Source organism: Otolemur garnettii, unplaced genomic scaffold, assembly GCF_000181295.1.
Source record: "Otolemur garnettii isolate 467f Iridium unplaced genomic scaffold, OtoGar3 scaffold00063, whole genome shotgun sequence".
In the NCBI taxonomy this organism is placed as follows: domain Eukaryota; kingdom Metazoa; phylum Chordata; class Mammalia; order Primates; family Galagidae; genus Otolemur; species Otolemur garnettii.
Genome location: NW_003852458.1, coordinates 2,570,365 through 2,585,722, shown reverse-complemented (window position 1 = coordinate 2,585,722; position 15,358 = coordinate 2,570,365). Strand labels below are relative to the sequence as shown.

Here is a 15,358-nt window from a genome sequence, read left to right as displayed (position 1 = left end):
ATACTAGATTCCCAAGAAAAATAGAAATCTCCCACTTTGTTGCGATATGAAGGAATGACGAATCAGGCTGTACATAAAGCAAGGGTAGGTGCAAACCCACTGGGGAAAGATGCTTGTTCTGTCTTTAGTGTTGGAGAAGTTTTGACAGTCGTGGAGCAAGGAGGCCAGAGAGGGCTCCCTGTCCTTTTCAAAAGCCACTTCTTAGGTAGCCAGTGGGCCCACTTCCTGGAATCTTAAACATTCTCCATAATAGGGTAGAAGAAAGGCACACATACTAGTTTTTCCACTGGCAAATATCCAAAATATTAATTTTACCGACAGCATCAACTATTCAACTTGTCAAGAAGAGCTGGCAAATAAGAAATTACCTTATTTAGGTTTCTTCTTGTTCTAGTCCTTTCTTATCACAGTGAAAATATTAACAAGCTAACTGCAGGAGATAGGGAGGAAAATGAAGGCAATGGCCCTGATTGATGATGATCTAACTAATTCAAAAATTAGTGTTTAAATACCTGCTTCACGTTGGAATAGAAAAACAATCCATTAAGAGCCAGGAGACCTAGAGTCTAATTGAATTCTTTCCATTCAATAATAAAATTCAAAATCACAATAAATCTGAACAGATTTTGCTCTTATTATGTGCCAGCCTCTTGACTATGCATCTTACATGAAGTGGTATTTCATTTAATCCACAGCACTCACATAAGGTCAATGTTTTTACACCCCTTGAACACATGAGGAAGTGAAGCTTAAACTTGCTTGAAGTTCTGCAGAAAAAATCTTGACCTCAGTTTTCTTGGCTCAAAAGAAGGGAATATGCATAAATATATTTACTCAGAAACCTGCATACTTGGCAACTGCTCTAGCCGGGTGCTCTGTGGGGCTCTGGAGTTTGATGGACGCAGTCGTCCCGGCACCGTCCACAGCGCGCCCCCTCGTGGGCTGGCGCATCTCTGAGGACCTCCCGGCTGTCCTCTCTGTGCCCCTGCTCCTGCTTTCTCTCTCCGTGGTTGAGTTGAATGTGTACATTTTTGGTGACCTCCTCTCACTCCCACTTTCCTGTCTGCAGGTGGTGGGCAGGGGAGTGGGAAGCGTGCTCGGCCACATGCGGGCCGCACGGAGAGAAGAAGCGACCGGTGCTGTGCATCCAGACGGTGGGCTCCGACGAGCAGGCCCTCCCGCCTGCCCACTGCCAGCACCTGCTGAAGCCCAAGAGCCTCATTTCCTGTAACAGAGACATCCTGTGTCCTTCGGACTGGACGGTGGGCAACTGGAGTGAGGTAAGCACAGGGGTTAGTGGGGAAACTGACGTTATTCATACTTCAAGCTGCCTACCCGCCCTGCACCCATTCCTCCTCACTATCCAATCCGCAGTGACCCTACCCAGGTGCAATTGCAAAATGGCTGCGTCCACCCCCCCGACCCCCGCCCCCGGCCTGTTTCCGGCATTCCCCACACCCAGTGCTTGTTTTCTGTTCTTGCAGGATCTTGCTCTCACTTGTCCAGTGGTCATGTAACTATGTGACGGGGATCAGATAGGCCTCACTAGTACAAGCTCACAACAGCTAACTGGTAAATCATCAGAATTCTTAAACCATTGGTGTGAAATCAGGACTCTCTCCTAAAAGTGGTTTGTTAAACACTGACCAGCTCATCCTTGACATTCACTGAAACCAAAGGAGTGTCCCTCTAATGGCAGAATGATGGAAAGATATTTGGCACTCAGAGTATGCCCCAAATTGACCATGTGTCAAGGCCAGTCCCACCTAAGGACATCTGCTATTATTAGCTACATAAGTTCAAATAAGTGTTGCATTTTCCCCAAAATCATTAGATCTATTTCTTTGAGTATAAATATGAATCAGTAAGCTAGAAGGTTATAAAAAACCTCCTGGGCTTTAATTTTCTTTGGGTCACTATAGAACTAGGTTCCATTAGGCTATGTTGTGTTCCTTGTGTGATTGCGGGAAGTGATTACGGGAAGTAAAGTCCTTCTTTCCCCCAAGAGGCTGGGAGTCTCCCTGGACCTCAGCTCTGCTTCCCTACATCCGTTTCAATCAATAGCCCAAGGAACGACTAGAAAATAAATATTTTTAAAAACCAACAGGTTATGCTGGGCCCAGTGGCTCATGCCTATGATCCCAAGTACTTTGAGAGGCTGACTGGGGAGGATCGTTGAGGCCAGGAGTTTAAGACCACCCTGAGCAAGAGCAAGATCCTGTGTATCAAAAATAGAAAATGGTGTGTGCCTATGGTCTCAGCTACTTGGGAGGCTGAGGCAGCAGGATCACTTGAGGGCAGGAGTTTGAGCAATGGTGACAACACTATACTCTAGCTTGGGTAACAGAGCGATAACATAAGTAATGTGATCAAAACCTTTGTATTTAAAAAGTAATATTTAATGGCCAGGAACAGTGGCACATGCCTGTAATCCTAGCACTCTGGGAGGCTGAGGCAGGCGCTTGAGCTTAGCAGTTCAAGACCAGCTTGATCAAGAGTGAGACTCCATCTCTAAAAAATAGAAAAAATTAGCCAGGCATTGTGTAGGCACCTATAGGCCCAACTACTTGGGAGGCTGAGGCAGAAGACTCGCTTGAACCCAAGAGTTTGAGGTTGCTGTGAGCTAGGCTGATGCCACAGCACTCTAGCCTGGGCAATAAATACAGTGAGACTATCTCTCAAAACACACACACACACACACACACACACACACACACACATAGGTAGAGAGAATATTTGATTATAAATATATGAGATTTCTTTTCACATGTTACTTATAAAGGTATTCTGTATGTACTATCTAAAGAAGAAGTCTAAAGCATGTATAAGCAAAGGTACCAGCTCTGAAGATACCCATTTGAAAGCAGAATTCATTTGCTTATAGTAGCTTCGATAAGCTTATTTCTAAGACTCCATTTCATTAGCTCATAGCATAGTTTAGATCTATTCAGCTTCTAATTCTATATAGGATGTTCTCTTTGGACATCTAGCTAAAAAATAAAAAAGAAATGGAAAGTATGGTCTGTAGATTGGAAATGGAAAGTATGGTCTGTAAGAACTTCCTATCAAATGGGAGAGAAGGGACCCAGAAAAGGAAAAGAAAGGAAAGAGAAAAGTATGCAAGCAAAGAAAATATAGCTACAAATTGCTGCAGGTGGGTTGCTGATCCGTGCACTGACCCTTGTGCACGCATCAGTGACAAGCTGAACTTCATCTGTGCTATCTCAGGGGTGGGTGGAATCATAGCATGCGAGTGGCCTGGCCTATTAACCCACCCCAGCCGAAGTTTCTGTAAATTATAGTGTTGTTAACATAAGGAAGATCAGGGTGTTGTGACTTGGCTATTGAATCTATTCACCCAAAACTGTGTTGGCTGCATCCAAAACCATTAATAATTTTTGTTATGTGGAATTTAGTAATTATCAGAATCTTCATACCATTTCAGAGGACTTCAGTTACAGATTTGGCTGAATTCTTCTTACTCTGTTCATATTTATGGGGAGCATAATAACCTGTCTTCCCTGGGGAATGAGGAACCAAAAAGCAGGCACAATGTGACAAGTACCTGCGTGTATGGTTCCACAGAGAGGCTGTCACAGAGATGATTTATTGACAGCACCCATAGAATCCAGTTTCTAGCTTCTACTTGACAGAGTGAGCAGAAGGGCTGAACCTTCATTCAGGGGATAGCATGTTGAGTTAAATCAGCAGAGGTGCATTTAGTTAAATCAGCATCAAAATATTCATCACACAGGTCCTCCTTTTCCTCTGCTATCTTACTAATAATCTTCTAATGAGCTGTTAGACTATGATGAAATGTCTTTGGAATTCTAACTATGCTCAGATACATTTTCAAGAGCGATGATACAGTGATTCTTGGTCCCCAGTATTTATCGTCTGGATTTTATCCTGAGACCACCATTATTTGAAGTAGAATGTTGCTCCAGCAATCATTTGGTCTGCAGTGAGTAGTCTGGGTCTCTCCAGATGAGTCTGAAGCCTGGTTGTCTTCAACCAGGTCAAGTACCCAAGAACTTTTATAAGAGTACCCAGACTCTTATAAAATGGTTCTCCCTGGGCTGGCCAAAGCAGGAAGAATGAGAAAAGGGACATGGTAGATTCATGAGTTTCTCTTCCCTGTCAAAGCACTTCCAACCAAACCAAGCAATGAAACAAGGGTGGGCTCAGCTTTGCCAGAGATTGGGCAGGAGAGAGGTCTTCCCTAGTGCCTCCTGGGAGGCCTTTCCTGCCGTCTGTGGCTTGGCCCTCTCCCCTCAAGGCTCACACTGTAGATATCTGACTCCCATCCCCAATTTCCAGCTTCACCAAGATTTTTATCCTGATTTTGTTCGACCTATTTTCTGGGCTAAGAATGTAAAGAAGGGGACTCTATTTGTTGTAAATAAAGAGTATGCATTAAAGTTTCTGTGGCTCCCATGCTTCCTAGGTACACCATTTCCTGGCATGCCTTGGGAGAGGCATCCAGCCAGGTACTGCAGGGCACAGTTCCAGAGCACAGTCCCCTGGCTTCAAGTGTTCCTGTTTGGCAAACGTGACACCTCCAGAAGCTAAGATGTGTGTGTGTTTATACACAGTTTCTCCTCCCAAAGCCATTTCAGGTTGTTTACAATAAAAGGACTCTAGAAGTGGAAGTGGTGAAAAGGGAGTCATGGCTGTGTCTGGGAGCAGAGAGGAACACGCAGAACATGGTGAGAAGGCCACTGTGATGAAGCCTCCAGTCTAACACGGCACTTCCTGGCACTAGGGCAACAGGGCAGCACAGTGGGTTCCATAAGTCTTCCCATCCGAGAGATGGAAAAATTATCAAAGCTACTCTTTGCAAATGAATGTTCTGCTTTCAAATACGTATCTTCAGCAATGGTACCTTTTAGAATTTTGCTTTAGATAGTACAGGCAGACTGACTTCTAAACTTCTTTTTCAGGACACACCCCTAGTGTAATAAATTGCCGAAGTTATGTGAGGTTTCTAATAATGGCTCCTATGGTTCAGTCACATGCTTTGTAGAGAACTGTGCCATCTTTTTCCTGGAATGGATAGGTGGATGGATGAGTGGGTGGGTGGGTGGGTGGATGGATGGATGGATGGATGGATGAATGGATAGATGGATAGATGGATAGATGGATGGATGGATGGATAGATGGATGGATGTATAGATGAATGGATAGATGGATAGATGGGTGGGTGGATGGATGGATGGATGGATACCACTGAAAGCACCATGTAGTTAACAAACATGTGGTTTTGTGCATCCTGAGCAGAAAAAGAAGTGAAAAGAGTCCTGGCTGAGATCCCTGGTTCTAATCTTATAATCTTATTTTACATAAACTCACTATACAATCTTAGGAAAATAACTTCACCTTATAAAGCCTCAGTTTCTTTGATAATAAACCAACATGTTATTTCTCTTGGTAATTAGACTAGTAGACTTAGTGGGATTGTAATTTTTCTGTTTTCCAGTCCTGGAAATCTCTAATTGCATGGCCATGAGTTAGTGTTAATTCTCTCTTAGCCTTTTGTCATCAAGGTAGAGTTATTGTAAGAATTAAATAAGATAATTCATGTAAGCACTTAGCATAGTGACTTGCTAATAGTTTAAATCACTAAATGGTGACTTTATTACCAGGCAAAAAGATAAGGGTTTACTCTGATTCTTACAAACCTTGCCCAATCAATGACACCCAAATGTGCTGAAGGAATCAATCTGTGGCCCCCTGAATTTCCATCTGTACCCTCTCTGAACTTAGAACCATTTTATGCACAGAACTGTAAGCATAGTGCTTAGAGCCTGCAAGTTTTTCCAGAGCCTATAAAATGATTTGAGACCTGAAGAAAAAAAAGCAAAACTTGTATATTGCTTTCATAAAAACAAAAGGACACTGAAAAATCAGAAATCAATATCTAATTACATACTAATAGCAAATGTTTACTGGGCATTTAGTATGTATTGTCAGTATATATTATGTATGTATCTAGTAAATAGCTTTATAGATATGAATGCATTTAATCCTCACAACAGCCTTATTAACCCCCTTTTACAGATGAAGAAACTGAGGCAGAAAGACATTTAGAAACTTGTTCAGGGGCTCAGCTCCTATAGCTCCACAGCCACATACACTGGGGCTGGTGGGTTCGAACTCAGCCCAGGCCTGCCAAACAACAATGACAACTGCAACCAAAAAATGGCCGACCGTTGTGGTGGGTGCCTATAGTCCCAGCTCCTTAGGAGGCTGAGACAAGAGAATCGCTTAAGCATAAGAGCTTAAGGTTGCTGTGAGCTGTGACATCACAGCACTCTACCAAGGGTGACATAGTGAGACTAAGAAGGAAGAAAAAAGAAACTTGTTCAAGGTCATCCAGCCACCAAGCCAGGGAGCCAGGATTTAAATGCAGACAGCAGAGGTTCACCTGAAAACTGCATCTCAGATGTCTGCAAAGCGTAGCAATATGACAGCTCTGAGTAGTCTAGGAAATGTGTTGTGTTTGGAAACAATTTGCAGATGGGTTTTTCTCCCTGTGCTGGAGTTCTGAGACATCAGAGCCTCTTAAAAATTAAATGAGTTGCCTTCACCAAATGATTTCAAAAGCAAACACCAAAAAATAAATAAGCCTTTCAAATAATTTTTATAGCAAAATATTATATTTTCCTGGAATATATTTGGTGGGATATGGAGTGGAGCCTCCAAAAACAGATGTACCCGGATCCTAGGAAGATCTCTAATCTGCCCTCCCTTCCCTCACCTCACATACACACAAGCAAAGTGATCAATTAACTGAGAATCTGTGAAGTGCAGAGCTGTCCCTGAGGGTGTCGGAATGCACAGTGAGCTCACAGACTAAATCCTAATCGTCACAAATGAGCAGGGAGGGCTCTTTAGACGATGTCACGACAGCAAGTAGCAACAGCATATCTGTTGCTAAGTGAGAAGCAAACCTAGGCTTGTGTGAAGTCCCACAACTTGGCAAAGTTCCTTGAGGAAGAGGAAGCGTGGAGGGGCAGGAGACATTTTTGAGAGTCAGTGACCTCTGGTATCCCCCAGTTTCAGTTAAGGTCCCAGGGACCCCGTGGGGCTGGCCACCTGATGTCCTGGCCTCGATCACCCCCTTTTGACCTGCATATTTGTAAGCACCCACATCACAGTTCTTTCCAGGTGTCAGCAGCCTGTGCTCTGCCAGTCTTTCTGGGGAACAGACATGGACACCTTTGCTTGAAACATTTACTGACAGAAGACGAGTGGGGAGCTGTGTTGATGATTTTTTTTTTTTTTTGTAATTATCTAAACCACTGTATAAGTTTCCTAGGGCTGCCCTAGCTAAGTACCACAGACTGGCGGCTCAAACAACAGCACCTTACTGTCTCGTGGTTCTGGAAGCTGGAATTCCAAGATCAAGGTGTCAGCAGGATTGGCTCCTTCCAAAGCCGTGGGGGAGCATCAGGTCCATGCTTGCTTCCTGGCTTCTGCTGGTTTGCAGTCAGGCTTTCATGCTGCTTGGCTTGTAAATCCATCATCCCAGTCTCTGCCTACCTGTCTGTGTGCTCTGTTTTATTTGTTTATTTATTTTTGAAGTTTGGCCAGGGCTGGGCTTGAACCCACTACCCTCAGCATATGGGGCCGGTGCCCTACTCCCTGAGCCATAGACCCTGCTTGTCTGTGTGCTCTGTGTCCAAACCTCCCCTTTTAATTTAATACATGGACACCAGTTATATTGGATCAGGACCCACCCTCATGGCCTTGTTTTAACTTGATTACCTCCTTAAAGATCCCGGCTCCAAATAAGGTCACACTCTGAGCTTAGGAGGCCTTGAGACTCTGACGAGATCTTTTTCTGGGGGGTGGGGGAATGGGAGAAACGCAATTCAACCTATAACAGGTACCTAAGTATTTTATCTTACTTTCAAAGCTGACTTTAGTTTGTGATCCAGTCATTCATTTATAAATTCTTAAGACTTCACATTAAATGCCTTTATGCCCAGAACAGTACTAGCTATTTTCCCTACTCAGTTCTTTACCCAAATCCTCTGATAAACCCCAACTGTGTTTTTGAATCAACCCTCTCTCATCAGTACTGAAGCTCTGTGCCAACTGCGGGCCCCCGACCCCTGCAGTGCACCCAGGTGGGTGGAGATGACACATTTGGCAACAAACCTCTTTCTTAGCACCCCTCCTCCCCACCCAGAGGCCTAAGTCCAGGCCGTGGTGGCACATGAGGGCAGAATGACTCCTGAGAGGACACTGACAGGTTGACAGGCTACTTGCCTGGCCCGGGGTTCAAAATCACAAGGTAGAGGCGTATGATAATCATAGCAAAATTGGTTTTGAGAATCCTGAAACTACCAATTGAGCTGGGTTTTAAGTGCCGTGTTCTGTGGTGCGTTTATCTCATCTGAAGGGCTTGACAGCTCCTAAGGAGATAAACACAGTCAGGATATGTACTGGAGGAAACGTGGGGCTGAATCCAAAGCAGCACTTCCAGCTCCGGCCTGACTGCGGGGAGGTAACTTAGCTCTGAGGCCCAGCACACGTGGTGGACAGTTAACACTGTCCTGCTGGACACAAAATGCCCCAGTACTAAGGAAGCTTCGGTGTCCACTGGCTAAGGAGAGTCCCTATGGATAGCAGCAGGTGCACTGGGGAACATACACTCTCCTCCCAGACCCCAGGCCTCCATTGAAATGAGGAGGCAAGTTGTTGTTTGAAAATTCGTCCAATAGAGGCAGATTGTCTGCTCTTGCAAGAGAAGCCAAAACTCTAGATCTTTATTTATGTAAAACTGCTAATTTTTAAAAGGTTGGCTACTAACTCAGCTTTTGTATTTTGTTTGTTTGTTTAAGATTGAATGGGTCAAAGAATCTGTGTCTATAAGCCAGATTGAGCCCTTAGGCTGCCAACTTGGAACTCCTGCTTGAGAACTACCTTCTGTTTTAAAATATCAAAATTGAATGTATTTTAACTAAACCGCCAGCTAGATAGCTATTATTTACTCCTCCTGCTTTGCTCTTTTACATTGAGCAAATCCACACAGTTAATAAGATTATTTAGTACTTGTGATTTGTAAATTTAAAACTATACATCTATCTATTAGCTCTCCAGGAAATGTGAATTTGAAAAAAATGTAGCGATAGACCAGTGGGGGTATATGAGGTTTAACAATTAAGTTCTCTAACTTGTCCTAGAAAAAGTGATATTCAGCAATTTTAAAGTACTCTATTTGGCCATCTCGTGACTATAGTGATATTCACCAATGAGATATGTAGCACTTTTTCTAGGATGAGTTTGTGAACTTAATTGTCCAGCCTCATACAGGTCTCCTCTAGACACATGCCTGCACCTACTTTACCCAGACAACTGCTCACCTCGCAAGTCCTGGATAAGATAGTTCTGTGTGCCATCCCCAAGGCCATTAGAAATAGAGGCCCCCTAAGCCCCTCTGTTATTATCACTACTATGATCATAGCATCGTTATTGTAACAGTGTTAATAATAGCTTTTAATTATGCATTGTCTTCTGAATACCATGCTGCTCTGTTAAGAGCATTGTCTCATGTTATTCTCACAGTAACCTTGAAAATTACATGCTTATTTCTTTCAATTTCTAGATGAGGAAGCTGAGGCTAAGTCATTGGATCATGCAGAGAATGAACCATGACAGCCTGGGGAATCTAAGCTATTTCCCAAGGGTTTTATCATTGTTTGACTTCATAGTTCAATGTGAGGGTGGAGGATATATTCTCCTATTCTTCTGCGTTTTAAAAAATGTTTGTACTGGGCGGCACCTGTAGCTCAACGAAGTAGGGCGCTGGCCCCATATGCTGGAGGTGGCGGGTTCAAACCCAGCCCTGGCCAAATACTGCAAAAAAAAAAAGTTTGTACTTATAAAGGCGTGTAAACAAAGCCTAACTTTCCTAGGGATATTAGAAATATCTTAAGTCAAAATAAACAAAAAAAAAAGTGGGGGGAGAAAGAAAAGAAAACTTAAAGAGTTTCCTGTTATTTAGTATCTGGTCTAATACATGTTGGAAAGAAAACCAGAAAGCAGGGCCACCTCCTGCCTGAGAACAGTTGGCACTAGCTGGGGCCTTATTTGTGAATCAGTTCTCAACACCGAGCTTGCTTGAGGCAGCCAGTGTAGAAATGTCTTCAGACATATATCAAAGATTATATATGTCTGGCTGGGCCGATACATTTTGATGAAGCGGAGATTTGAAAATCCGAGGAGTTCAGATTAGAATGTCATGAGTGGAGCGGGGCTCAGGATGACTCAGAGAGAACATAAAGTGTCTTCATACAAGAGAAAGGAAGAAATATCATGGCAGGACAAGAACTCCCTCCAGTCTGCCTTTCCCAGGCTACAGTGAGCAGTGAGTCACGGCAGGTGGCCGAAGAGACATTTTCTCCCTGGTGGGCTCTGATACTGCTGGTTGGTGGCCTCCACTTTGGTGGGAAATGAATGTGCCTTAAGCACAGTTTCCACCAAATATGACGGTTATTGTCGAAATAACCTTGCCAGTTCAACCTTAGAGCAGGATGCTGGAGTATTGTATTAACATCTTAGATCCATAGCTTTCCTAGTGGAGCCTAAATCTGCAGCTGGACACTGCCTCTGTTGTACGTTCTCCTGTGTCCACAGCGTCTCCTGCCTTTCAAAGGAGCGGATTCCACAGAGCTATTATACCTCAGTGAGCCATTAGGCTTGACTGAAACAAAATAAAGGGGGAGTTTCCTATGCCAGTGTTATTTTCCTGCATAGGAAAAATTTTAAATGGGCCTAGAGATGGTAAAGAACTTAAGCTAAAAAAATGTGGACGAATTTTCCCATATCTGATTTTTTTTTTCCAGGTAAAATAGCCACTTAATAAATATGTACAAAGTATACACTGTGTCCTAAGAACTATCCCAGAATTCTATTATGAGTAAGACATTGTTTCTGCCTTTGGATAACTTTTCAGAAATCAAGAGTTCTGTCACGTCAGTAATGAACTTCATAGACAGCTACTTGAGGAATGTGTTGCACTAGGTTTGGGAGTGAGGGGTGAAATAAATCTAATTCTTATTCTGTCAGGGACTTATGGAATAACTTGCTTTTAAGTAAACCCCCAAACTTCAGGTGCCTCTCTTGTAGAAGGCGGGACAACAATTCCTGCCTCACACATCTCAGGGATGTTGTGGATATCACACAGAGTAATGTCTGTGACGCTGCCAAGAATCATACGGTGTCCGTCCTGGAGAAACATGCTTTCTTTCTTTCTTTCTTTCTTTTTTTTTTTTTTTGCTGGTATAATTCCTCTTGCTGCTTAGTCTTAATCTTTCTCTATATAAATAAATTATGAGTTTTTTTTTTAAAAAAAGAAACATACTTTCAGATCAGGAATAAAGACAGAAAGATGTAAAATGGCCAGCAAAGACCTCTGGGTGGCCCATGCTCAAGTGCAAACTGCTTGGTGGTTGACTTTAAATGTCACTGGAAAGGAAAATGAAAAATGGAATGGTTTGGTGTGGAGTTTTTAGTATCCAGAAATGTAGTGTTTTATAGCAACTTTATTCACAGCAGCTGAAACTGATAAAGTGAACGTTCTTTATTATGACTCCAGAGCAAGGGCCATCCCATTGGGATTCCCTCAAAGGCAGTCCAGCTGCCTGGGCTTTGGCATGCTCCACAGAATGTGGAAAGTGTCTTGGATCTAAGTTTATGTGTGAATATAGTGACTGTCTCGCTTTCAGTCTGACCCTGCCTGTCACAGACAAGTGCACATGGAACTTAAAGCACCTGGGAGAAGCTATGTGAGTTATAACCATTGTTCTCTAAATATAAAGGGAAGGTTCATCACAACCAACTTTATAGATTCCAAGGGATATGTAAACATTTTACATTAATTTAATAGATCTCAACCCCAGGAAAGAGATAATAGTTGACTTGTCTTAATCGTTGCACTCTTTGTGGCTCCCACTATCCAAGGTTCAAAACCTAAAGAGATTTTAGTTTGACTTCGTCATGGCTTGTATTTGTAGTTTGTAAAGAGTAAATGGTTGGTCTTGAGCCCCCAGCTGGCCTCTGGGAGAAACAGACTTCCAGGAAAACCTAAAAGAGCACGGAAACTAAATGCAGAGATAGAAGACGACAGTTCGAACCTCACAGTTCAGTAAACTGTTATAAACCTGACGGTGAGAACAAAAGCATCTTTCCTCACTAAACTACCAGTTGTCTCTCTTTTCTAGTGCTCTGTTTCCTGTGGTGGTGGAGTGCGGATTCGCAGTGTCACGTGTGCCAAGAACCACTATGAACCTTGTGATGTGACAAGGAAGCCCAACAGCAGAGCTCTCTGTGGCCTCCAACAGTGCCCATCGAGCCGGAGAACTCTGAAACCCAGCAAAGGCACCACTTCTAATGGGAAAAACCTGCCAACATCTGGGAAAGACCCCGGAAGGCCTATCCCTCCACCCACATCTGGGCCCAGAGCGCTGACCACAACCACAGTGCCTGAGTCTGTGAGCACAAGTACTCTGGCAATCAGCAGCCCTGGTCCCACCACAGCCTGCAAAGGAGGAGGCCTGGGTGGGAAACAGTGGCAAAATCATTCAGCCCAACCTGAACTGGACTCTGATGATCTCATTTCCACTGGAAGCACTTCCCAGCCCATCCTCACTTCCCCATCTTTGAGCGTCCAGCCAAATAATGAAAACGTGTCTAATTCAGATGCTGGTCCTACCTCAGAGGGAGACCTTCTAGCTACAACAAGTGGTTCTGATCTGTCATCTTCCAGCAACCCTGTGACTTGGCAGGTGACTCCCTTTTACAATACCTTGACCAAAGATCCAGACGTGGAGATTCACAGTGGCTCAGGGGAAGGCAGTGAGGAGCCTGAGAACAAAGATGAAAACAACCCCAAAGTGTGGACCATGATCAGCATCCCCGGCAATGATGCTCCGGTGGAAAGAAGTACGGAAATGCCTCTTGGACCTCCTCCAACACCCTATCTTGGTGAGGAGTCCTGGCGGCCACCCTTGAGCACAGTGATGGAAGGACTGCTTACCAGCCAAAGGCCCAGCACCCCCCAAAATGGGACCCACATCACTGAAGGGGTGGATTCTGAAAAGCCAGCTAGCCCCCCACTCCCTCAGGGAGGAAACCACCAGCCGGCACCCTCAGAAAAGCCAATAAACCACAGCCATCTAGAACTTTCAGACAACATGAATCTAACTCAAAGTTCTGGACCAGTCCTGACTGAGGAGGATGCAACCAGTCTGATTGCTGAGGGCTTTCTGCTGAACTCCTCCGATTATAAGCAGCTCGCAAAGGGCCACAGCCCTGCATACTGGGTTGTTGGAAACTGGAGCGAGGTAAGAGGTCTTATTCACTACCTAGGTCTCACTTTACATGCAAATAGCATGGGGTGTTACATTTATGTGCACATTTCAAAATGAACTTGTGTTAAATATAGTCTAATGTGGAAAAAATGAGGCAATCAGAGCCATGCCCTCGTCTTCTTCCTACAACCTAACACCTCAAATGGAAAATATATATATCATATATGCATGTGAGAAAAAGAACAAAATAAAGGGAGATAGTGAGAAGAACCCTGAACTAAGTCAGGGAGTGTGAGTCGGTCAGCCGTGTGATCATGTAGAATTTAGTCCATCTTCCTGAATGGCAGGCCTAGCATAGGCCTTAATCTAGTGACCCTTCCAGCTATAAACTGCTATGATCCTAGGATGAAGGATGACTGAAAGAGCCTGTTTTTGAAAACTAATGTTGAGGTGTGTTTTAGACCTTTGAAGTCGTCACAATTGGAATGGAAACGTAAAACAAAACTCCATAAAATAATTCTATAGCTTAATTTATCCGTGCATTTTTTTTCCTTTTTGGTCTGAGTATTTGCATTTAAAAATTCATTATGGCTCATTGATGGAATTAAAATATAGAGGAAGAAGAAAAGAGGCATGGTGACAAAATGTTGGCTCCTATTTTCACCCTTCAAAAATTTGGCTAGATACTTGTTTTTCCATTTCTAAAACTAATTGCATCCTCTGAAGCATCAAAATCATTTCTCACCTATTTGAATTTTGAATATACGGTACACAAACCTGTCAAAATAATATGACAACTCAAAAGAGGACTTTGTGGCAAAGTAATCACATGTTCAAATTATTCAGCATTAGCTAGAGAGTAGTGAAATATTAGCAGCTAATATAACCATAACAATGCAATTATAACAATTTGTAAAGCATTTTACTTTTTAAACCACTTTCACAGATAGTCTGTTTTATTTTCTTTTTGATGTTTTCAGGGGTGAGGGACTCATTTATACCAATTTACAAATAGAAAAACTAGGATTTTTGTCACTTAAGTGATTTGTCTAAGGATACACTTTTTAGTTGAATGATGAACCTTCTAACTCTTTCCGCCTAATCTGCTGCCTCTCTAGTGAATTTCAGCACCAATTCACAATTTATTTGTATAAAATTCTTTTGTATAGGGGCGGCACCTGTGGCTCGTTGAGTAGGGTGCTGGCCCCATATACCAAGGGTGGCGGGTTCAAACCCAGCCCCGGCCAAACTGCAACAGAAAAAATAACCAGGCATTGTGGCGGGCACCTGTAGTCCCAGCTACTCAGGAGGCCGAGGCAAGAGAATCACCTAAGCCCAGGAGTTGGAGGTTGTTGTGAGCTGTGACGCCACAGCACTCTACCAAGGGCAATAAAGTGAGACTCTGTCTCTAAAAAATAAAAATAAAAATAAATTTTAAAAAATTCTTTTTTATAAGTTAATCAGCACCATTGATCATGGAATAACTATAGAGTAATAAGTAGGTTAACCTGTTAACTTGTGAAATTACACAATTATAAATTTGGAGAAGAGAGCTTTATTTCTTATAAGGGGTTGCAGCCTGAAAAGTGGCCATTCTGACAGGCTGGAAAGCTTAGCCTCCAGCAAAAACCAGAGACACTTGGAGGGAGGGAGAAAGGGAGGGAAGGTAAGGAAGGAATTTAAGTTGAATAGGTTGGTGATACACATGCACACACACACAAATACAAACATATTAATATTTAACAAGTTATAGGAGAAGCTATAAATATTCATGAAGATGGTTCTGATGCATGCATATTGAACAAACATGCATGTTACATATGACCTAGGTTCAGTTTGGGGTAGACTCTTATCATTTCAATATATTACAGTTAGGTCCCATATTTCAAAAAGACTTGTTAGGACACAAAGGCACTCAAGTGCACAGTCTTTGTAAACTGGCCAGTCCAGTCTATTGTTGGTGGTCTTCTTAGCAGGAGAGAATTACTGAAATCAGTCTCTTGCCCAATCAAGGCTGATTTTTTTTTTTTTTTTTT

At 43.0% G+C, this 15,358-nt stretch overlaps 1 protein-coding gene across 1 annotated transcript in view; it reads left to right on the top strand.

Moving 5' to 3' along the window:
* ADAMTS12 (ADAM metallopeptidase with thrombospondin type 1 motif 12) overlaps nucleotides 1-15,358 on the top strand; it is a 315,003-nt gene that overhangs the window by 269,062 nt on the left and 30,583 nt on the right. Inside the window, exons 18-19 of the mRNA XM_003792927.3 lie at nucleotides 1,070-1,280; nucleotides 12,234-13,355. Of these exons, the coding sequence (XP_003792975.1) occupies nucleotides 1,070-1,280; nucleotides 12,234-13,355 (1,333 nt within the window). The remainder of the gene's footprint in view (nucleotides 1-1,069; nucleotides 1,281-12,233; nucleotides 13,356-15,358) is intronic.